Source organism: Podarcis tiliguerta, assembly GCF_965153285.1.
Source record: "Podarcis tiliguerta genome assembly, chromosome: 5".
Classification (NCBI taxonomy): Eukaryota; Metazoa; Chordata; class Lepidosauria; order Squamata; family Lacertidae; genus Podarcis; species Podarcis tiliguerta.
Window position 1 is genome coordinate 36944255 of NC_139538.1, and position 23637 is coordinate 36967891.

Genomic DNA, 23637 nt, shown 5'->3' on the forward strand with positions numbered 1-23637 from the left:
GCTCTGCTGGATGTACTATTGCCTCTGGTCTCTTTTGGGGGAACTCTGCTACATGTTTAAGGTTTTCCTCCACACGTATGACATGGTATGCTCAGGTCCTGCTTTGAGGCTTCCCATGTGCCTCTACATTCCCGTGTGCTGGTCTACATGGGCCACTGGTCTGACCCAACCAGCTCATTCTATTTTCTTAGATGTCAATATAAGCTCAGCCCAAACATGTGCCAGCCTCATCAAATACACTAAGGGATAACAAAGGCCTCCAAAAATTACATTTTCACTGGGATCATCACATTTGTCTTAGTATTGTGTAGGATCAAGGTCACTTGGTTTGTTGATTGATATTTTCAGGGGTGTTTTTTGTATAAGCAGTGGGTGCCAATATTTGGAGTGCCATTCTCTGCACCTGTAAAGAACTTTCCCAAGAGGAAAATAATGTGCTTTCACAAACGACGTGAAGAGCAAAACCCCATTTTCTTTCTTTTGTCCTGGAATAAAACTGAAACGACTGTGAAACTCTTACAATGCAGTACTGCAGCAGCAGCAGCTCAGTTGGATAATCTTAGATTCTGGACTTAATGGTCTTACAGTGGGCCTTACTTTATAGAAAGTCAGCCCACTGGTCCATCTATGTCAGTATTGTCCATACTGACTGGTGGTAGTTATCCAGACTTTTAGGCAGGGTTCTCTCCCAGCCCTTCTTGGACATGCCAAGGAAACGTGAGCATCTGCATGCAAAGCAGGTGCCTCTACTACTCAGCTATGACCCCTTCCTTTTAAAAGGTGCCCTCTTGTTCTTTGATTCTACTTCAAAATGTGATAAACCAGCCCTGCATTTGGGGTGGGGGGGGAGAGAAGCTCAGGCTCATTTTGCTGAGTACAGACCTGGACCTCTGCCCCAATGTCTTGCCTTGGTAGCACCACTGTACCGAGTCTAGAGATTACTGAAAACCCAAGTGACAAGCAAGCAACAAGAAAAAGAATGGCAAACCTTAAAGTATTTTATTTTAATGAGAAATAAATCAGTGTTATAAACAAGTGAAACAGGCATACAACCAATAGGTGGGCTTTGTGAAAAGCTAGTTAATTAAATTAAAAATACACACGTATGGGGTTGTTGTTTTTTTAAAAAAAGAAAACATACATGCAAAAGGTCCTAAGGTCTATGCAACAAGCCATAAATGCCTAAAAACTAAATGTCAAATGTTACTAACATAAATCCTTCCAGTATTTATTAGCACTGCTGGGCTAAAAGAATATTAAATGATGATCAGTATACATTACATGTTTCTATGCTTAATGAGACTTCTGCTATAACATAACTTGTATTTTGGTTACCCATGAGAGGTGAAAGATAGCTTCTTCCATGCAATCGAGCATTTTAACACAGATGCTGGTAGTAGCTGCCATTCTGTCATTTATGTACCACTTCTGTGGTGATCAAACTTTCTCAATTCTTGCACCTTGACCTGCTAAATGGATGCCAAGGTGAAAACTCACCTGGCTGGCAAGTGTCACCTGCACAGTAATCCTACTGGGGTTCTGTATCACTTGTAATGACTATTCAATGGATTAAGAAACCATTATATTGGAATTAGAGCAGTGAGCAAATGGCTGCTTAGAATTCTCTACCCTGTTTTTGAGAAACTGAAGAAATGATTTCACCAAATTTCTTTCAAAGGAGGAAAGAGTCTCCAGCCATTTCCAGCTGGGTGAAGAAGTGGCAGGAGCATAGCTTCTCCCTCTCTCGTTCCTTCCACTGAAAGTGACAGCAGGGGCAGCTGATGATGTGGAAAGCTGCAAAACCTTTACAAAACAAAACAGGACAATTTTGCTACAACACCATGGTGTTGTTATGGGGCATTTGTGGGGCAGGGGGGAAGCGGCTGCCATAAAAAAATAGGGGATAATTTTTGTAGAGAATTCTGCAAAGTAGGGGTAGGACAGAGAGAAAATAATCATCAATTTTTCTCATGGGAGGAGGAACATAGAATGAAAACTTTCCACTCAGCTCTAACTGGAATATCAGGGAAAGATATTGAGGAGACAGGTGAAAGGATCCAATTCACAAATTTATCTGCTTTAATTTAACTCAAAATTGCAACGGGGGAAGTTGATGACATGAAAAGCTGGCGTGAATAAAGTTGCCTGTGACTCTTACAAGTAACGGAAAGCAAAATAACAACCTTAACAGCTATCAAAATAACTTCAATTATTAAAGCATGAAATCAGTGTGGCTGCAATCCTACGCAGAATTACCTGGGAACACTGTGGATCTTCCTTCTGAACAGTCATTTGTATGATTGCACTGTGAATGTCTCCGTCTTATAAAGTTGCCCCAATAAGTCATTTGCATCTTTGGATGTTGTTAGAAATACAGAATGACAGAATGAGAGTTGGGCAACAGTATTATATGTATTAGAATGCAAAAACAAAAATTTCTTAGGCCAATTTTCTTTTCTTTAACCCTGGCAGTAATGAATGACAGCAGGGTGCAATGTGTCAGAGTCAGTAAGACTCTGTGCTGTGGGCCATCATCCCTGATCACTGGTCATGCTGGCTGAGGCTGATGGGAGTTGGGAGTCCAACAACAGCAAGAGGTTCCTCATCTCTGGGTGAGAAGAGCCTCCTGACATGACATGATTCTGCCTGAGGTCATGTGGCCCAGATTCCTCTGGTTGTTGGTTACTATCTTAAGGCATTGTGTAGCAGTGTGATCTCATGAAAAATATGGTATGGTGCCATTGTGACAAGGCAGTTTTGCCAGCACAAATTATCAGGACTGAAATGTAAGAGTGGCAGTAAATTCTGTGCTTTGCCACAAAGTCAGAAGGATATCACTGGTTTTCTTATGGCAGATAGTGTATTCAAATATATAAAAGAAGTGTTTGCTCTAAGAAATATTTGACATATTTCTATTATATATGAGGATTTTCTGTATAAGCTCATATGGCTGTTCAAGAGAGGATGAATTTAATGAAAGGGGAAGAAAGCAAATTGTAACTTTGTTTCCTCTGGAATTCAGTAAGCAGGTGGTGGTTATTTCAGAAATTTATATTAGATCAGTTTTACGTACTGTATGAAATTAAGTTTTTAACATTTTTATTTTTTTAATTGGCCTCTGTGTATTGGTGTTGTTTTAGCCTCGTATTTCATTTTGTTTCATCAAGGGCAACCAAACACTGGATGAAGTCTCAATGCATGAACTTTACATGAACTCAACACTGTACGTTGCAGTAATGTTCTGGTCTTAAACATCTACTTACATCTATTAAAAGAAACAACAAAAGGTACATTAGTAAGCCAATTCTTCAGCTGTCTTTAACTGCTATTATAACAAATGTAGCGGAAGGGAACAGTTCTTATGGAAGTCTTTATAATGTCAGGAACTATACACAGTCATATTAAAAGAACATTTATAAACAGCAAGCCAAACCAAAGAAAATAAGAAAACAGACTTGAGAAAGGCTTCAAGTTAGGAATTTGCTGTTGCTTTGGTCTAAAACCATAGGTTTAGGAAGAGATTATACATAGTCATATTTTGAAGGATAGGAACGTCTCCCGTCATCACTTTTGATAGTATTGGTTTCAACTACTGGGACCTTCTTGGCTTCATACCCAGTTCCAGACTTATATCCAGCGCTCTTGTAGGACACGGCCTTGTAACTGAAACACAAATAAAACACAAAGTGGTGTCACTTTGTGGAACTGTCTAAGATAACTGACTACTCAGAATCATCTGTTCTATTCCTTGTTGCTTAGTGAAGAATATAATACAATTAGGTAAGCTCCATAAATATCCATTTTCTATTTCACTACAGTAACATGTAGAACAGACTCAATCGTTATGAAAGAAACCATTTTATGAAATGCTTGGTGGTTTTCTCATCATGCATGTAGGTAGGGATGGGTGAATCTGACAATTTTGGTTTCTCTCAGGTTCTCTCAGGAAGTATGATGGTAAGAGCTGTTCAACTGTGGAACAGACTCTCTCAGAAGGTGGTCTGCTCTCCTTCATTGGAAGTTTTTAAGCAGAGGTTGAATGGCCATCTGTCTTGGATGCTTGAAATTCCTGTATTGCTGGGGATTGGACAAGATGACCCTCGGGGTCTCTTCCAATTCTACAGTTCTATTATTCTATTATTCTCTCATTTCTCCAGTCTAATGTTCAGTTGTCCACATTCGTTTGGGGGAAAAAATAAAAAGTTATCATGAAAAATTACCAGCATTTAGCAGATTGGAGTTGGGACAATTTTTGTTTGTTTGTTTGTTTGTTTTTTCCTTTTCTAGATGTTGATGGGAGATTAGAGTTTAAATGGATTAAGGAATATAAGGGAATAAGTAGTAAGCAGTAAACAGTGAAAGATGGAAAGAATTTGCTGATTTGATTAATAACTGGAATACAAAAAGGGAGGTGGGAGGAGGCCGAGGATATAAGTTATAGAAAGACGGAATTTGAAAAATGGAATTTTTTTCTTTTTGAATGTTTTTGCTCTTTTTTCTGTTTGTTTGTGTGTGTTTTTTGTGCTGGTGGGGTGGAGGGAGGGTGTTTTTATATGTTGTTGGGGTTTTGCTTTTTTCCCTTTTTCCCTTTTCTATTTTGTGGTATTTGGTTTTTTGTTTTTGTAAATTTGTCTTTGTATTGTGGAAAATTCAATAAATATTATTATATAAAAAAAGGAAAATTACCAGCATTTTAGTACAAAGTTCTCCTGGTATACACATTTTTTAATGCAATTTTGCCAAATTAATGCATTTTTATGTTATTTATGTGCATTTTCCTAATATACACATGTTTCTTCTATACATTACTTGGCTAGAGAACTGTGTTCCAGTTCATGTATTGCTTTGGAAAGTTCAATTTTGGTAAGTTCAACTTCAAAAGCAAACCGATTCAATTTTCTCCTCCATCCCTGTGATTTAGTGTGGCCACTCTGCCACCTTTTAAGTTGGAGAATGAAGAAAAGGATCTGTCTTGCCCTTCCACATTACAACAGATTCATGAATATGTATAGGCACTCACTGGGTCTCTTCGGGTACCAGTCCTCTGCAGGCGATGCACATCATAATGCCTCCAACCAAGGCCAAGCCTCCAGCAACCCATCCCACAAACAGGGCAGCACCAAATGTGTACCTGGAAAACAAAGTGAGTGATGGTACTTAGCTTACTCAAGTCCACATGTCTTACTCAAGTCAATACGTTGCTTCTTAGAAAGGATATTTAAAATGAAGTTTTGTTAAGGGATAAGCCAGGTATGGGAAACCTGTATCCCTCCAATTAAGGAATGCATCACCTCTGGTATTTAAATTGAAACAAGGGTTTTGTGGGGGGGTTGGCAAAGACATTTGTTCAAAAGGAGTTGGAGGGGCATATTATTGCAGCCATGGCCTATAGTAGAGTATGTCTCTGTCATCACCCTGCCTCTATCCCCCTTGTTTGTTTTCCTGATCTAACCGACCAATGTACTGACTTCTTTTGCACCATGTTTTGTAATCCCAACCTACTCATTCTGTGCCTTCCACCCACACGATGTGGACCTAGCTAGCCCACATTACTGGGAAGAGGAACCATCGCTCTGTGATACAGCACATGGTGGAGGTCCCTAATTCAGTGCATATTCACACCAGACTTTTTAAACACATCCAGTTCTGATTTAAAGCTCATGATGTCCTCCAGAGAATCCTGGGAAATGCTGTTTGTTGATGAAGCTGTGGATTGTAGCTCTGTAAAGGGAAAACTACACTTCTCATGATTATTATTGGGGTGTGTGTCATATGCTTTAAATGTGGATTTAGTATGCTTTGAATGTATGGTGCAGATCTGCCTTCGGTTTTTGGTATCTCCAGATTATATTTAAAAAATTTAAAAAAAGATAAGGTAACAGGTGATGAAAAACACCTCTGTCTAGCACCTCATAAAACTGTGGCCAATCGGAATGTATAATATTGGGCTATATGGACAAAACTGGGCTATAGACCCAGGATAAAGTAGTTCCCTCTGTTACTGTGTGATCCATGACATTCTTTTATACACTTGACTTGGCATGCATACATTGAATATATGGTATTACCAATGAATCTAGTTAATGCTTGGCAAAGAAGATGACACTAACTTATAAAGCCAGTCTAGACTACAGAGCACATCAGTTTTGTATCAGTTTAATAGGGTTGAACCATAGAATCCTGAAAATTGCAGCTTGGTGAAGGTGTTGAAAATAGCCCCTCCCACAGAATACAATTTCCAGGAGTGAAGAGTTCATTCCTCTTGTGTAGGTATGCCTTAAGTCTCATCATTATGGCTAGGCATGTCATGAACGAAGTACACAAGTGGCTGCACACACACACACACACACACACACACCCAACTGTGAATGCTGTGCATGACCCAGAATTACCTTGTCTGGAGTGTCTGCATCATTCCTGGTTGATACATATTAGCTGTTGACATCCAAAAGTTTGTAACAAGCATGTTGGCAAAAACAGATACCCCACAGATAGCACAGAGACCTGTCAGAATGGAATTCAAGGTGGTCAAGGCCAGATTTTTAAACTTAGTTTTACTTATGAAACAGGAATCCATAAAATAATATCATCAATGCCCAGGTGTGTGAATGCGGCTACCTTTCACTGCAGGTGTGTATTTATACCAAGTTAGATATCTTAAACTATGTTACCCGGAAATGTAAAAAGTAGGGTCAGGTGCCAGTGTCCTTGAATCAAAGTGGTAATATTAAGCTGGTGTTGCACCTAAGCAACAGAACACCCAGGTTATTGCCCTAGTATAGTTCACGAGAGTCCAAGGCATAACATTTGTTTTTCTGGTTGTGATGCTAGTGCTTCTGTTCCGAAGTGAAGTGACTTCCCTGGATCCACTATTGGCCTCATTGGCTCAATTGGCAGGAGCCTGTCTCCACATGCAAGGGAAATCCCTAACTCACGGAAGGTTTAGGACCCATTGGCTACCTTCATCTGGTTTAGCTGGCCAGTCAAAACCATTCCTTGGGTGTGGCTGCTGTCACATCCTGACAGCTTCTAGGAGCCACAGATAGAGCTGAGTGCAGGGTGGGACTAAAGGTGGACAAGCTACCCCAAAGGGGACATGATATGCCCCCCCCCCACCAGAGGTACTACCCCTCCCCAACTTCCCATTTCATTATTGAAATATGGGTTTTTTAATTAATATACCACATCAGACTAAATTTTAAACAGCAGGAAAGAGCTGTATGCTGGGATACAGCCCCAGATATTGTCATGTGAAAACTGTGGAAAATTACAATGCAAAACTTGTGTGGTTTTCTGTGTTAATAGGTTTGCACATTGGTATATATATTTTTTCTGGAAACAATTAACATAGAAATGAGTGCTTAATTTCCACTAGATTCCACTAGAGTTCCAGAAGTGGCTTTTACATTGTGTGAAATATTACATAAAATGTGAAAAATTACAGGTAAGGAAATGTCTGGAAAATGGAATGAAGTGCCATCTGAATGCACTCCAATGCCTGCTTATAAACTTTATTAGTCCCTTGTTGTAAGTTTGTTAAATGCTTTCAACCCCTTTATTTCAATTGTCTCTTCCAGAACAGAATGCACTGTGGAGCCCCAGTAAGAACCATCACTCACCAGCTACAATGGTCATGATTCCAGCAGTCAGAGTCATGTTTGCTTTGGCAGAGTCCTCCATATTTCCGATCCGTAAACACTTCAAGGAAAAAATAGCCACCAGGAGGCCAAAAGCACCCAGCACGATGCCCACAATCATCAGAGCTCTCACAGCCTGGAACATCGCTGCAAAACACATGGAAGGAGAATAGGAATTATTTAAATGAGTAGCAAACTCACTATTCTTAATGCAACCAAAATCAACTCTTATCAAAGGGCTGTGGTACAAAGGAACCATTGGCAAAATGTTCAGGTCAGGGGGGGAAACATGTTACTAAATGCAGAACTAAACATAACCTCTTGGGCTCAAGCTAATGTAGGCTGTTCAAAAGTAAGAAGGGAAATGCCTGATGATTTGTGAAGTAAATATTGAAAGTCCCTTTCAGAAACATCCACATCCAAAGCTGTTCTCCATGCTTAATGTCTGTTGAGCAAACATCAAGAAGCACACATGTTCTTTTTGAGCAGAACAGGACTTCAGTTTGTTCCCTGTGGATATGGCCCTTGACATTTAGATAATGTGCCTGTGACATCTACTCTCTCATGTGTTTTGTCTTTTTTCCCCTGCCTTGTAGAAAGCTGGCCTATTCTGACTCGAGTCAACCTTTCAAACCCTTTTCCCTCCAAGAAACATATATACTGCAAGAAGGGAGGTTACAAGAAACCAGGCAGAGGGCCTTCTCGGTAGTCGAGACAGCCCTATGGAACAACCTCCCATCAGATGTCAAGGAAATAAATAACTATCTGTCTTCTAGAACACATCTAGGGACACTTTTAATGTTTGATGTCTTACTGTGTTTTAATCATTAGTGGCTGAGGCAACCCAGTCAGATGGGCAGCATATGAAGAATAATAATGATAATGATGATGATGATGATGATGATAATAATAATAATAATAATAATATTTTATTTATATCCCGCCCTCCCCAGCCAAAGCCAGGCTCAGAGCGGCTAACAACAGTAAAAATAACACAGTTTACATAAAATCACAATCATCTAATTGAAATACATTCTAAAATCAATTCATTCTAAAATCAATTCAGAGTCAAATTAATGGCAATCATTGGGCTAGAGTTCTATGAGGATTACAGAAGGCTGTGCCTTGGCCAAAGGCCTGGTGGAACAGCTCTGTCTTGCAGGCCCTGCGGAAAGATGTCAAGTCCCGCAGGGCCCTAGTCTCTTGTGACAGAGCGTTCCACCAGATCGAGGCCACGGCCGAAAAAGCCCTGGCTCTGGTTGAGGCCAGCCTAATCTCGCTGAGGCCCGCAATCTCCAAGATGATTTTATTTGAAGACCATAAGGTCCTCCATGGGACATACCAGGAGAGGCGGTCCCATAGGTATGAGGGTCCTAGGCCATATAGGGCTTTAAAGATTAAAACAAGCACCTTAAACCTGATACTTACTTTTGTTTTGTTTTGTTTTTGTTTTTTTGTTTAATCTATTTTAGTAATTCCATGGCGAAAGGTTTCTGAACAGGAAGCGATTAACAAGATATTTGCCATACCATCTAAAGACCCTATTACCCTGTGTTATGAGAAGTCCATTTTGCAAACGGTTACCGACTGCCATACTATCTGCTGCAGCTGGTAAATGAGTCATGAGGTGTGGTCTAATTAGTCAATGCATGAACACAAATATTAACAATCCAGGCATTTTCAGACTCCCATTCATCAGCTCAGGCCTGATCTACACTAGGGATCTTCACACAGGGAAACAAGAGTTCCTGGGCAAGTGCTATCAGTACCAAAGGGTTATCACTGCATATTTTGTGTACAGAACAGAAGGAGGCAAACAGAAAGGCAATGCATGATCTGGCTGTGTATTATGTTCCACTTTCAGTTCCTCAAAATTCATTTCAGTGGCTCCTGTTTTACCAAGATCAGAAACTTAAAAACACATCTGAACAATAGATGAAAACCAAAAACATAATGAGAATAGATTGGCATATTTAGAAAGTTTGAATGCTATTTTTAAAATAAAATGACTGATGTTCTAATGTATTATTTTGGCCGTAACTACATTTAATTTTCCTTTTTTTAAAAAAAAAACCAAAAACACCTACGCATATCTAGGACCACTCTGTATTCTTAAATCACCTTATTTCCCAGCCCAATCACTGCAATATTAGGGGGAGTCCCTGTTGGTGGTCCCCTGTGTCTCAGATGTATAGCACATAGCTATTAGCTGCTGTGCATTCAGTATCATGGGCCCAAGCCTATGGAACTCCCTTGCAACTGAGATTAGACATGCACACTCTTTGTGGAACTTCAAGTATATGGCTAAGACTTTTTTGCTCCAGCAGGTGTTTAAAGGTAGTGTTTGGCTTTATGATAGAAAGAAATCCTAGCCCTTGTTTTATGTACACTGCTTTGTGATGTGAATAATTAGGTGGTTAAATAAATAATTAAATAAATAGCTTGACCACCTTCACCATAAGGCCCCAGGGCAGGTTGCAGCAATTTAAAAATATAAAATTACATCAACTTAAAATCATACTACCATGGTTTCACCCTAGACATCTAAAGCCTGCTCTCTTGAAAACTTGATTTCTAAAGTTAGAAATGTGATTTTCAAAATGTGAAATACATATAATTCATGACATACCAGATATGTTTCATTTAATATTTTTGAATGTCTGTCTATTCCAAAGTCATTTTATGGTTGCACTTACTGTATTTGCAGCCTATTTGCACTGACCCAGATGTTAAAATCACGTCCTTTCTTGATAACAGAACTTTGCCCCTATCTACTTTCCAACAGGCACACACCCTGCCAAATACACTCATTGCTTTGACTACAGGAAGTTCCACTAAAACTTCAGAAATAGTACAAGGCCAGAATGATACCTGAATGTTTATTATTATTGTGTCCGAACAGCATACTAAAACCAGAATTTCTGCACAGTTCTTCACAAAAACAAGAAACAACATTTTCTCCTCCCAACATGTTCAGGCCAAGTATCTATATTACTTACCAGCGGGCAGTGGAAGGAGGGATTAAACCTATTTACTGTCATGTGGGGAAATTGTTTCTTTCGTTGGTGGGTGTGCACACCGATATCCAAGATATGATATCAAATCAGTTCATTCAAATAAATACACAGTGCACAAATACACACTGAGTTAGTCTTGGTCTGGCGGGTAGAAACTGCTGCTTCTCCTCCGAAAAGGAGTTTAGTTAGTTTTCACTCTGGATTTCTGGCACCTTTCCCCATAACAATAAAATATGATCTTTTAAAATGATGTGTGCACTTTAATATCCTCTGCGTGACAGTTTTATTCACAGCAATTGATTCTACATTTATAACTACATCACTGCAGTCAATATTAGTCTCCATTTACATTAGCAAGCTGTTTAAAATGTTGTTTCTTGCTAGCCTATTAAAAATCATTGGCTTTTGTCACATCTCTGGGGTAGCCTCGCTTGGCCAGTCCCTGGTCCGTACCTGGAAGCCCAAGGATTGTGAAATAAGGCCGGCACTCTGTAAGACCCGAACTCTGACTGATGCAGCTCCTCCAGAGGCCTTGGTACTGGAATACAGCTGTCACCGGGTTGTCATATAAGTCCTGCGTACTCCATGCATCCATCGCCGTGGACGCAATACAGCCAGCGACGCCCAGGGTTGAGACCACAAAGCCCAGCACTTGGCAAATTGTAGTGGACATGAGACCTCCTTTGCAATCAGAAGCCACTACACCACTGGCAAAGCTTAAGGAAGCAGTGAAGTCCCATTCACTGTACCAGCCAACAGTGGCTGCCCTTATCAGATGGTTTCCATTAACAGGCTTTGTTGACTCAGTGTGTTTTTGCAAGATAGCGCAGTTTCAGTTCTGTTGGTTGGTGTGTGCTTTGGGGTTGGCGGGAGTGAAGACTGGTGCCTTTGTCCCTTAGAAGCCCTTGTTGGCCAAAGAGTCATTGTTGGACTAATGGAGGTCAACCCGCAAGCTGCATTGAACAATCTGTTCATAATGCACATGATCAGCCCCCCTCATTCTTACCCCTGTTATTCAGCTTTGCTTATTCCATGTACCTGACATGTTGCTGATTCCAATGAGACGAAAGGAGCTGAGGGCAACACCAGCTATATTTTCAGTGCTTTCCAAAATGACCTGCTCTCATCAGCAGCATCAAAGTGTACTCCACTGTAAACTTTTAGCAATTGTTATGTGAAGTAAAACTTTAAAAAAAATATATTTAAAAATCACATTGCATTTTGTGACTGTTTGCTTCTTGCTTACTTGGAATTAGATCTCTCTCTTGAACCAGGAAAGGTGTAAAACGCATTCCTTGCAAACACTCTAAAACTGCTCTATTTTCAGAATAGGAGAAGCGATAACGCTCCCCCTGTGGGAAAGCTATTCAAAGGACCGTCTACTTTGCTTGAACATAGCAGGCTAGGGGAGAGGGTTTAAGGCAAACTCAATGGCTCACACAGATCTGTCCTCTAATTCCTTGTCTCTGATCTCTTCCCCCATCATCTGCTACCTAATGGTAGGGCTGGAATAAAATGTCTTTGATTATTTATGTGTTGTTCTTGTACTCTTGCTGTTGAGTTCATCCATTACAAAACAGGGATGAAGAGAGGGCCGCTGGACTAAGGTAAAACAGTTCTTTTGCTCTATTTTAGTAGATATGAGGTTCTACTGGTGCTGATTAACGCTGAAAGTTAATTGGGGGTGGGGTGGTAAGCCCTGCACATTTCCAAAAAGCTGTTACACAACCCGATACCGTGAATCATTCTACTGAATTAACAATGAGGAAGGTGTCTCGGGCTGCACCCCTAGAATAATAAATTGCTTCCTTAACCTAATCTTTACCAATGTGCAACCCCTTTATCTGTTACATTTATCTAGTACTGTGTTGCCACAAGAGGAAATGCAGTAGAGGTCTGGACACCATGTTTGATTTTGAGTCTTTCAGGTTTAGAAGAGTTGGGAGGAGGACTGAAAGAATACCAACAAAATATGAAATATTTAAACAAATGTACAGTGTGTGAGCACCAACATGCCGATAGCAAGGATAGAACATAAATGTCTCTGAACCATAGCCTAAACGGAGTAAATAGTTTGGCTGGTGCCATTTCCATTCCAGTCTAAACCGTATCAAATGGTGAATAGCTTAGTCACTATGCCTGTCTAGTCCCAGGAATAACTATTGTATTTCAGAATGGCAGAACAATCTGAGATACTACAGTACTTAACTAGGAACAATTTATTGTTACAAAGTGTCTGGAAAATCCAGGGTAAAACTAAGACTGGTGCAATCTAATCACAAAACATTTATCTCTCATCCCAGTTCATTTTGGGACTCATTCAGTGTGTGCCCTGATTTGCACATGATAGTAAGCCATAAACTATGCTTTACTGCAAACAAGCAATGTGCTAGTGCATGCTTCTCGATTACAACCACCCTTCCCTACCCTGTGCCAAGCCAAGAAGAAATAAACTAGCTTAGTGTTACATGCAAACCAGCACTCAAGGTTTGTTTCTCTCTAAACAACCATGAACAGAATCTTAGGTTTGTTCTGGTTATGCCAGTGCTCTGGTTTGTTTCCATGAAGGGATGGGCAGATATGATTGAGCAGCATGCACCAACAGTAACCCATGGTTTGTTTTAAACCACGGGTCACATGTGAACTGGACCTGAGTGAGTTTATTTCTGAATCACAGTGCTGCCAAAGAGCCACAAAGTTTCTTGAAATAAGTAATATGGGCATGAAGTCTTTTGCCATAAATGTACTACTACAAGTTACAACTGAACATACAATAAACCTCTGTGCACAGGAGACACAAGGCTGGCCTGACTATACAAACAACCCAAGTGACTGTTTTGGACAGCAACATTTTTAGAAGCCATTGTGAAGCAGATGGCAATCCAAAAGCATGTCCCAGGATACCTCGCAATATTTCAGTAGAACCCAGGACCTGCTCTCAGAGTATGTGGTAAAGCTGTTTGGGGTTTGAAAAATGTCTAGGGATGACCTTAACAGGCAGGGAACATATAAATACACAGAAGAGGAGACTTTAGCATCCTTATGCTCACTGAGAAATCAGCATAAAGTGACACTTGATGGCACAACTTAATTATTGGTTCAAGTGGAAGAGTGACCTACACAAAAAGTCACCCATCCATAATTCTGCTTCCATTATTTCCCAGATAACCGTAACAGCAGAACCTCAGCCCTAATCAAGCGCACTGTGGCTGTGTTTGAACACTTGCCCTTGGCTCCATTATTATTATTGTTGTTGTTTTTTTATTATTATTATTATTATTATTATTATTATTAATTATTAATTATTATTATACCACCCTATACCCAGAAGTTTCAGGGCAGTTCACAGAACAAAAAGCCATAGCTGATAAAGCATGGATAAGTCCTGTGGCCATGTGTTTCTTCATTGCTCCTCCCCTCTCTTCCCCCTGGTTTATTATCCTGTTTTGTTAACCAACATCAATCCAGAGTTCTCTGGTTCAGACATCACAAAGAACACTGGCATAATGTAAGCTGGAATCTCTGTGCCAAAGTCTGTGCGTATAGGGAGGAGTGAAGAAAAGAGAAGAAACAAGGAAGGAGTGAATGGCCATGGCTCTTGTCTAGAGCTTTATGAATCATAGTTTATCAAGTTGTGGATGAACGTACCAATGGTGGCTTCGGTTAGAAATGCCCTCATACAAGCTAAGGGAGAACAGCCGTTTTATAGGTGGTTGTTGAGAAAGGCAGAATGGCTGTAAGAATTAGGAAATTAATTTCGTTTCTCCACTGTGGTAAATGGCTCTGGGGAGCGATATAAATTTGCCAAGCTGCTCTGCCAGATGCACAGCAGTGAGTTACAGAGGCCTTCTGGACTCCGGGCTCATCAATTCTGATCTAATACACTCTTGCAACTGATTTACTTCAACTCTGACCTAGAAACAAATCCAGCTTTTACCCAGTCATGCTACTCTTATTTTCGACAGACACAATCAATACAATATTCTCATTGTAAATTGAATGAAAGCTATCATTAGGAGGGATAATTTACAGGGAGCTTAGTATGTATAGGCTATTATATAAACATGTCGGTAATAACTGCCTAGGTGGGCCGGGCATCCCGGTAATATATAAAAATTAAGAGGCTGGATGTTTAACTATATGCATGATAAAGAACCATACCATCTAGCTGAGCAGATAAACATTGGGTTGCATCCAGTGTACTTATTGTGCTGGGGAACGTTATTTCACAAGTGAAAACACACGTACATTACCAAAGTACATTACTAAAGATTGTTGTGCAGCAGATTGCCTAAGAATCTACTGTTGTGCAACAAGAACCAGCTGTTGCTGAACTAGCTTCTACTAGTGCACTAGTCCCATGGATTGCAAGACGATCAAACCTATCCATTCTTAAGGAAATCAGCCCTGAGTGCTCACTGGAAGGACAGATCCTGAAGCTGAGGCTGCGAAAGTTTGGCCACCTCATGTGAAGAGAAGACTCCCTAGAAAAGACCCTGATGTTGGGAAAGATGGAGGGCACAAGGAGAAGGGGACGAGAGAGGATGAGATGGTTGGACAGTGTTCTCGAAGCTACCAGCATGAGCTTGACCAAACTGCGGGAGGCAGTGGAAGACAGGAGTGTCTGGTGTGCTCTGATCCATGGGGTCATGAAGAGTCGGACACGACTAAACGACTAAACAACAAGCATTGGATTTTTGTTATTGTTGTGCAAGCTAGCAGACAGAAAATGTTGGACATGGGGGGGGTGGATTTTGGCATTGCACAGAGTGCCAGTGAAATCTGAAACGCCAAGGTCCACCACTGCTGGACTAGAAGAAGAAGAAGAAGAGTTTGATTTGATATCCAGCCTTTCACTCCCTTTAAGGAGTCTCAAAGCGGCTAACATTCTCCTTTCCCTTCCTCCCCCACAACAAACACTCTGTGAGGTGAGTGGGGCTGAAAGACTTCAAAGAAGTGTGACAGGCCCAAGGTCCAATGTGAGGACTACATCTCACATCATCCCTGACCACTGACCATTCTGTCTGTGTCTGAGGGGAACTGGAGTCCAGCAACATGAAGAGGGCTGCAGGTTACTCTCATGCTAATAACAAGGTTAGCCTATTAAAATATCTGCTTGATTGTCCAGCGAGCATCAATCTATTGGTCCTATTCATCCCATGATCCAGTGAAGAGATTATTCCAGGAAGATGGGGCAAGGAGTCCCCATTATGGACTACTCATCCCAGACATGAATTGTATTGCACTTGTTTGGCTCGTTCTGTGTTATAGTACAGGCAACCAGATTCATGCAACTTGTTCTTTGCCACTGAGTCACACCCTAACTCCTAGTTTCAGCAGCACCCACCCCTTTTATCTGCCCTTTCCTCAGACAAACGTGTATTTGATCACTGCACCCACTGGAACATTTCAATGTTATCATTGCTGCTCCTACAAAACTACCCGAAACTCATGTTGACTTTCTTTTTCGGTAAATATAGCATACTCCCACAGGATGACATCCAGTTGGAAAAACTGGGGGGAAATTAAGGCAACTCCACCCTTTTCTGTACAATACTTCTTATGCTGTGGACTTGAACCCAGAATGTGAAACTTCAGTAATCGGAGTCTCTGAATGGCTTTGGAGGATGAATTAGAGTTTTCTCTCCAAACACAAAGACCCTTAGTCTGAAGGCCTTGGGGCCGCCTTTGTTCATTTACCATGTCAAGTGCCAATCCACCTTTTTCAGGGCCCACCCAGTGATTAATTTGCATATCAGATATGTTCATGTAATACATCTGATCCTCAGAGTTATAAAGGCAGGGACTTCAGTCTGCATTGGTCCTCTATCTGTCTTCACTGGTGTATTCAATTAAAAAAATTCAGCCAACACACTGCAGAAAAGGATCTCAAGGTGTTGGTGATCTGTTGACTCCATAAAAAATGAAATGATTCACCTTTCTTGTCCAGCACCCAGTTGGCATCTTCTTACAATCAATACAAATGGCATGAACTAGGCTGGAGTTCAAGATACAATGATATTTCATTTGGTTTACAAATAAAGCAGCTACCATGCCATTTTTTAGCTAGCTTTCAAAGCAGCACCAGCGCTGGGAAGTATCAGACTACGGAAGAGAACTTTTGAAAGTTGTGACTGTCATGAGCATGGATACGAGATATATTCATGGAAAATATTGTGGAAGTCATGAAAATATCACAAATCTGGAAGGAAATGGTCATATGATGGTTTTGTGGCATCTCTAATTTGATAAATTATGCTATCTGGACCAGGATGTTAAAATGGGGTAGGTGATGGAAGACAGAATAGGACCTAGCCAGCATAATTGTTGATGGTATATCAAACCTTGATTACAGTTTTGTAAGAGATCAGTTGGAACAGAAATTGAGGATATAGTTCTCCAGCCACAGATGCTACTCTGGAGTAGTGCTAGGTAAGACATTTTGCCTACTCTAGTACCAATGGCTTGAAGACTGACACAATTAATCGCCATTACACCTTCCCTTTTGCAATATCTTGTACTAGACTCTCCCATTTTAGTAAACTTCTAAGGACAGAATAACTTTAACTAAAATAAATCCCAAGGACTCTTTGTTTTTGGTGCACTTGAGAGCATTAAGGCAGGGTGGGGTTGGGGGTTGGGGAGAAACACTGAAACCAAAATGTCAGTGATACATTTGGGTAGCCTGGCTGCTCCACACCAATCTTACTGTTTTTATTCACTATGACACTATTGTTCATAATATAAATTGCTATTGTCAGAATAATAAATAGGGCTTTATAATGGAAATACTGGCAGCCCCATTAACTATGTCCAAGCGGGTGAGGTGGCTATAATGTAAAAATGGGTGGGGCGGGCTTAGAGTAAACTCATCCCTCAATCTCGTAGTTTTCCATCCTAGAGAAAGACATATTGCTACAATTTGATTATTTATATTTACTTGTTTTCCCCGAAACATTGTTCTCCATTACTCATTGCAAATGGTGTAAAGACAGCTCTTTCACACACCCAGAACGCCCCAGTAAAACATGGACCTGCCTCACTGGCAAGGCTCTTCTTGTATGCATATCCCCAGCAATTACAATCATAAAATAAGTGAGAAAAGTGTTTCTACTTTTATTCTTCTTAACAAAAGACATGCTGCTTTAGTTTTATGTTGGGGGGGTGGGGGGGTGTATGTCATTTCTTTCTTCATTAGACTATGCTGATAATGATTACCAACTACCAGCTACTTTGGAGTAAAACATATTTGTATGTACATTTATATTACATTTACTCACAGAATAAATACTGGTGGGGGGTGTCAGAATCCTCCTCGGCGGCTGAGGAATTTACATGCTAATTGATTTGGTCTGTTAGCACTTTAGGATGACAAGTTAATTAAAAACATGTACACAGTGCTGAATCACACACAAAACCACTCCACGCTTGCAGATTGATATTATTTTGGCCAAGCAGAGCTGCGATAGCTTTGTCTCCTCTGTCTCTCAGCACAAGGTCTATTCCCAAGTGGTTCTTTTTCTACTTTCGAGTGCCTGGGGAAGCGAGGTAGAATATTTCATATTTTGCCTTGCAGCCGGCTTTGTTTTTCACATGAGGTGAAAATGGACTTCTTCTCTCGCCGTGTGACAAGTGATCAATTGTGCCCAGAGCCATTAAAATAATAATCATAATAATCACACCACCTCCACCTCCACTGAACAGCTACCAAAATAACAAAACAACCCCCCACACACATTCAAGGACAATGGCTCATGGCTGTGGAAGGTGGTGTACAAGGCTATTTCATTTTGTTCACAGCAGCACTTATCCTATGTGCGTCTTACCTTACAGAGGACCGGGTCTCTGTTTGAAGGCTGTTCCTGGCCAAGCCTTCTTTAAAGATGAATAACCCTAAGAAGGAAGTGGAGGGGCCTTGCAGTTGCCCCTTGACCATGTGGGGAGGCAGACTGAGCAGACATGTGGGTCACTTGACCACAGTTTCTCCCCTAAGGTGAGATGTACTATATTACATTTCTATTTCTATTTCAGCATTTATTTCTAAATTCCCATATATACTTATATATTAGCACATGCAAAGCTTATATGAACCTATGTCTTTGGGGGGGGGGTGACTCATAAGCTGCCATCTTAACGACCCATAGTTTTTCTTTGCTTATAAAGTGGAATGGCTGAGGCTGAGATGTGTGACTTGCCCAACTCTGCCCCATCAGATATAATTCACTTCCTACATTTCCAGCCATGTTTTTCATTATTAAGCAATGAAGGGTAGTTTCTAGCGGTACCACATGCAGAATACTACACACCCATTTGCATCACCCACCACAATGCACCCCTGCCTTTTGAACACCGGAGTCATGCTACCAGGAGTCATGCTTTGTCAAACATTAATCCTTGTTATAAGGGGTGGCAACTGAAATAAAATATTTGGGGGGCAGGAGAACCCCACCCCACATAATTGATCATATAGCATGGTACACACACACCGTTTGAATGGCAATGTCCATCATATGGGGGGGGCTCAAATATTTTATTGGGGTGACAAAGAACCCTCAGTCCTAGTAGTTGGCTCCAATGCCTTGAGTTGGCCAGAGATGAAGTTACTGAGTTCATGATTGCTTTAAAAATATGTGTGTAAAACAAATCTTAGCATTTTTGATCTGCTTTTGGCTTGTTTAGCTCCAGGCTAATTATGATTTATTGTAAATGTTTTTAACTTAACACTTTGTAATCTGCTGTGGAGTTTTTTTCTGAGCGGTGAAGGGCTGTCTAGACATATATTAAAAAATAAATCAAATAAGTCATTTGTTGGCATTTTCTGTTCAGAAAGTCCTCAACTATAGGGCACCACATGGCACAGAAAGATCTGTGGAGACCATGATAAACCAAAAGCTTTAAGGTACAATTGGGGGGGGGGGGTTCTTACTTCTATATGTCTCAAAACCTGGGAGCCTGTGAGATTAATTTTTCCTGGGCTAATTCTCTGGATTCCTCTTCCTTGTTGATCCCAGTATTGAGAAAGAGAGAAAGAGACTGAAGGAAAGGGTACCTTGGATAAGTTTTTGGCCAAGACAGGAAGCAAGCTTTATAAGGTTTGGAAGCTCCCTCATTCCTATTGCTAACAGCTAGTCTTACATTTACTTTGCCGATATTTATTTTATCAATGCATCACATTACCTACTTTGCCTCGTAGGATGAAAACATGCAGTTTTTAACACGGTGAAAGCAAGAGCAAACTTTACTCTTTAGCCAGATCTAACTATATTGTACAATGAATACAATGTAGTGTTGCTGTTTTAAAATAGCAATGTGAGCACACCACTACCTGCAAAACAAATTGTAGGAGGCACTGCCGGCAGTTGTTTTCAAAGAAATTGTTTGGGCCACTTCAGGCATTGCTGTTTTCCTCCATGGATATAATTGCTGTAGAGGAAAACATGAGCTGACCATGATGTGTAAGTGTATCATAGGTGCCTTTGACACCCCAAGCACACAGATTAGGTTGCCGCCACACAGCACACTTTTGGCAGAAAACTCATTGCCACTGCTCTTTGCACACACTGATAAATGAATCCCTTCCTAAACTCAATACAGGGAAATTGGAATGTCGGGTTTGCTTGTCACTTTTTATTGTTCGGCTCTCCCCATCGAATATCGATATGTTTACTTGCTTGTGCAAAAAGACATATGTTGGAATTACAAATATTGTAATAAAAATAACAGCAAAGCATAAACGCAGAGATGCCAGTCTTCCGCTTCTGGATCTTCCCCATCACTAATATCGAAGGCAGATGCCAGAAAGGCTCTGTCCAACATTCTTTTTCCTATACCTACATGCTAGAATCTGAGAGGAAGGAAGACTCTTAGGGCAAGGCCATAGCTCTGTGGAAGAGCATGCAGGTTCAATCCCTGCCATCTTTAGGCACTGCTAGGAAAGGATCTGAAACCCTGAAGATCCACTGCCAATCACTATAGACAATATTGAGCTAGACTGACCATAGGTCTGTCTCAATATAAGGCTGCTTCCTATGTTCCTATGAGGTGGTCACCCAAGCCCAGAGATCTACAAAGAGCAGCAAAAGAGGAGTATACTGACTTGACAGATGCTTCTATTCAGTATGGACACCCCATCCCTCATTATATAGGTAAGTTCAGAAGAGTCTTAACTAAACATTTTACCCCTGGAGGAACTAAACCACAATATAAAACAAATAGAACTAAGTCATTAAGTACAGATAAATCCTAAAAACCCATTATGAAAATGGTGGAATTGTTTACCAGTTTTGTACTTCTAGCAGAATACTAGAAGAGTCGCCATATTTATGTTACAGGAGGTGTATGCTATTATTATTAAAAATCTGTTTCTGGCATTAAAGATTTAGAACAACGGCTTAAGTTGTAGGCTGCTCTTCAGCAGTTGATAAGGAGGGCATGAGGATGATAAATGTGGAGAGTTTTCTGCATTGCCTGAGCAGCAAGAACAAAGAGGATACCTTTGCAATGGCTCCAGTCAAGAAAAGAAAATTCATATACAGACACACACACAAAAGACTTTTCATAATGTCGCTTTGGGACAGGTGTCAAGCACTTTATTTCAACCCCAATGTGGTTTGATTTCCCCTTTTCTCTGAACAAATAGAAAGCAAAGATTATATTTCCAAAAAGAAAAGAAAAAAAATTTCTAATCTGATGTTAAATCATCTGAAGACTAAACGTTACACTATTTAATAAGAAAGTGTGGGGGTAAGAAAAACCTAAAGGCCTTGCACAACATGAGGTAAAGATCTAGTCTCCTGAAAGTAGCTTTTATTTAATTGATTGTATATGACTTCTATCTTATATATTTTATTCTTAACTTTTAAAATCCTCCCTTTAGAGGTATCTTTAGATAGGAGGACAATACCTCCTTCCCAAAATCAACATGACATTGGTCATGTGGACTTGGGATGGTGGGGGAAAGTTTGAACAAAAGCAATAGTATACTTTTGAATTCTCAATGTCAAACACACACACACACATGTATATAATCCACCATCCTCTTCCCACATCATTAGAAATAATACTGAGGTCATATGGGGTTTTTGTCATTTGCCTTCTACCTCCTGATCCCTTTGGATAGTTCTGCATCCATGTTTCTGCACTTCTGCCCCCACATCAGCCAGCCTGGCAAATGTTGGTGATGATATGGGCATCAGTGTGAGGGGGGAAATATGACTATCTCCAGCAGAACATTTCACTATATAAAATGCTGTCCTCTAGGTAGGGAATAGACGGATCTGTCAATTTTGGCTTCTCTCTGGTTCTCATTTTTCCCAAGTTCAGTGCTCCACAGTTCCACATCAGTTTGCAACTTTTTAAAGCAAAAAAGTCCTCACAGCAATTTGTCAGTGTATTTATGCAAATTTCTCCTAATATGCACATTTTTGTATGCATTTCCTCCAACATACGCAAGCAATTATCCCCAATACAACACGATTTTGTACATTACTTTCACTAAAATATGAATTTCAATACACACATACATGTCAACATTATTTCATCACAAAACTAAGAGAAGGGCACATTTTGAAGGATAGGTGTGTGCCAGTTCATATTGCTTTGGGCAGCGCAAATTAAGTAGGCTTGCATTAAAAGGCCCACCAAACCAAATTTCTTCCCCCGTCCCTTTCTCAAAGTCTATGGAAATGAGAATAATATTATGAGGAAGGGAGCAAGAGCAAATGAGAGGATCCAGTTCTCTCAGAGGCCTACAGCAGTCTTGAGTCGCTTCATCCCACCAGCTCTTTTCAATCGCACTATTGAGAGTACAGCATATTCCCTACCTGGTAGTCCAAGGATGGTGAAATAGGAGCGGCACTCGGTGAAACCAGAGCTCTCCCTGACACAAGTGCGCCATAGACCCTGGTAATTAAAGACGGCCGTCACCGGATTGTTGTAAAGGTCTTGGGTGCTCCATTGGTCCATGACAGTAGAGGCAATAACTCCACCGATCCCCAACATTGACACCACAAAGCCCACGGACTGGCACATTGTCACAGACATGATGGCGACTTGCTTTGAAAAGGACTCTGCAAGGTGTACCGATGGTTCTGTGATCGCATCTGAGTACCTGTCAAGCAAAATGGGGCTTTTACTGACAGGAGGCGGCACACGTCACTAACAGGAAGGGAAATTTGGCCTCTGCCATACAGACTTGCCCTGCTCCTGTTATCTGTTTCAGTTAGATTATTTGCCTCAGTCGGTACCAGGAGCCATTTGTTATCCATATTGCAAATGCCTCACTCTCTATTTACCTTTCGAGAATAGTTTTCATGACTAATTCAAAAGGGTTGGCATTAGTTAAGCCTTGCAGGCACCTTTCTGTTACAGAAATGTTGGGCTTACACACCAAGGAGCGAATTTGGCCGTGTCATTAAAATGTTGTTATTTAGCATAAAAACATTGACATGCCCTCCCCTTTAGGTTTCGAATATAATTTACTACACTCACTACCTATTGAAAATCAGGGAAATGTACCAATACATATGGGGTTTGACCCATTATTCCAGCAATTACCTCCTTTCTTCTGCAAGTAATGTTGCATCTGTCTATCTGCGTGTGGATTCTGGGTGTACATTTATTTATTAAAAGCATATTTATTTATATCCTTCTTTTATTAAGACATTCCTATCAAGGCAGTCAACTGCAGAACTATAAAACAAAACAATAATCCTAAACATCACTAAAATTTAAACTAAAGCAGACCAAATAAATGAAAAAATAATATTCTGTTGGGAGCCACCCAGAGTGGCTGGGGAAATATAATTGATGATGATGGTGGTGATGATGATGATGCAGGTCGCACAATAGCTGTGGCCATGACATGGGAGCAAGAAGTGAGAGACACTGAGAGCGGTAAAGTGGTAATTAAAACAACAGCAGAAGGTTGGGGAAAGTAGGGATGGAGGGGACAGAAGGGGAAATAGTGGTCTTAAACAACAGCT

General features: G+C 40.6%; 1 protein-coding gene across 2 annotated transcripts; it reads right to left on the reverse strand.

Moving 5' to 3' along the window:
* Positions 1-987: 987 nt before the first annotated feature.
* On the reverse strand, positions 988-22773 carry CLDN18 (claudin 18). Of its 2 annotated transcripts, none has more exons than XM_083443398.1 (6): positions 22477-22773; positions 7620-7784; positions 6393-6504; positions 5021-5131; positions 2348-3663; positions 988-1599 (listed from the first exon to the last, which is right to left on the reverse strand). In XM_083443398.1, exons 1-5 carry the CDS (start codon positions 22694-22696, stop codon positions 3522-3524), a joined length of 750 nt encoding a protein of 249 aa, XP_083299524.1. In that variant the 5' UTR covers positions 22697-22773; the 3' UTR covers positions 988-1599; positions 2348-3521. The 2 variants fall into 2 exon arrangements, with proteins under 2 accessions (XP_083299524.1, XP_083299525.1); XM_083443399.1 differs by lacking the exon at positions 22477-22773 and adding an exon at positions 11108-11408.
* Positions 22774-23637: the final 864 nt, after the last annotated feature.

Bases quoted from the DNA above. Each gene is read 5' to 3' on its own strand.
- CLDN18 (XM_083443398.1), bottom strand. From the start codon at position 22,696: ATGTCTGTGACAATGTGCCAGTCCGTGGGCTTTGTGGTGTCAATGTTG. The intron at 5,132-6,392 runs GTAATTCTGGGT...TTTGTTTTCCAG, and splicing joins ATGCAGACACTCCAGACAAG to GTACACATTTGGTGCTGCCC. The intron at 3,664-5,020 runs GTGAGTGCCTAT...TTTGTGTTTCAG, and splicing joins CTGGTACCCGAAGAGACCCA to TTACAAGGCCGTGTCCTACA.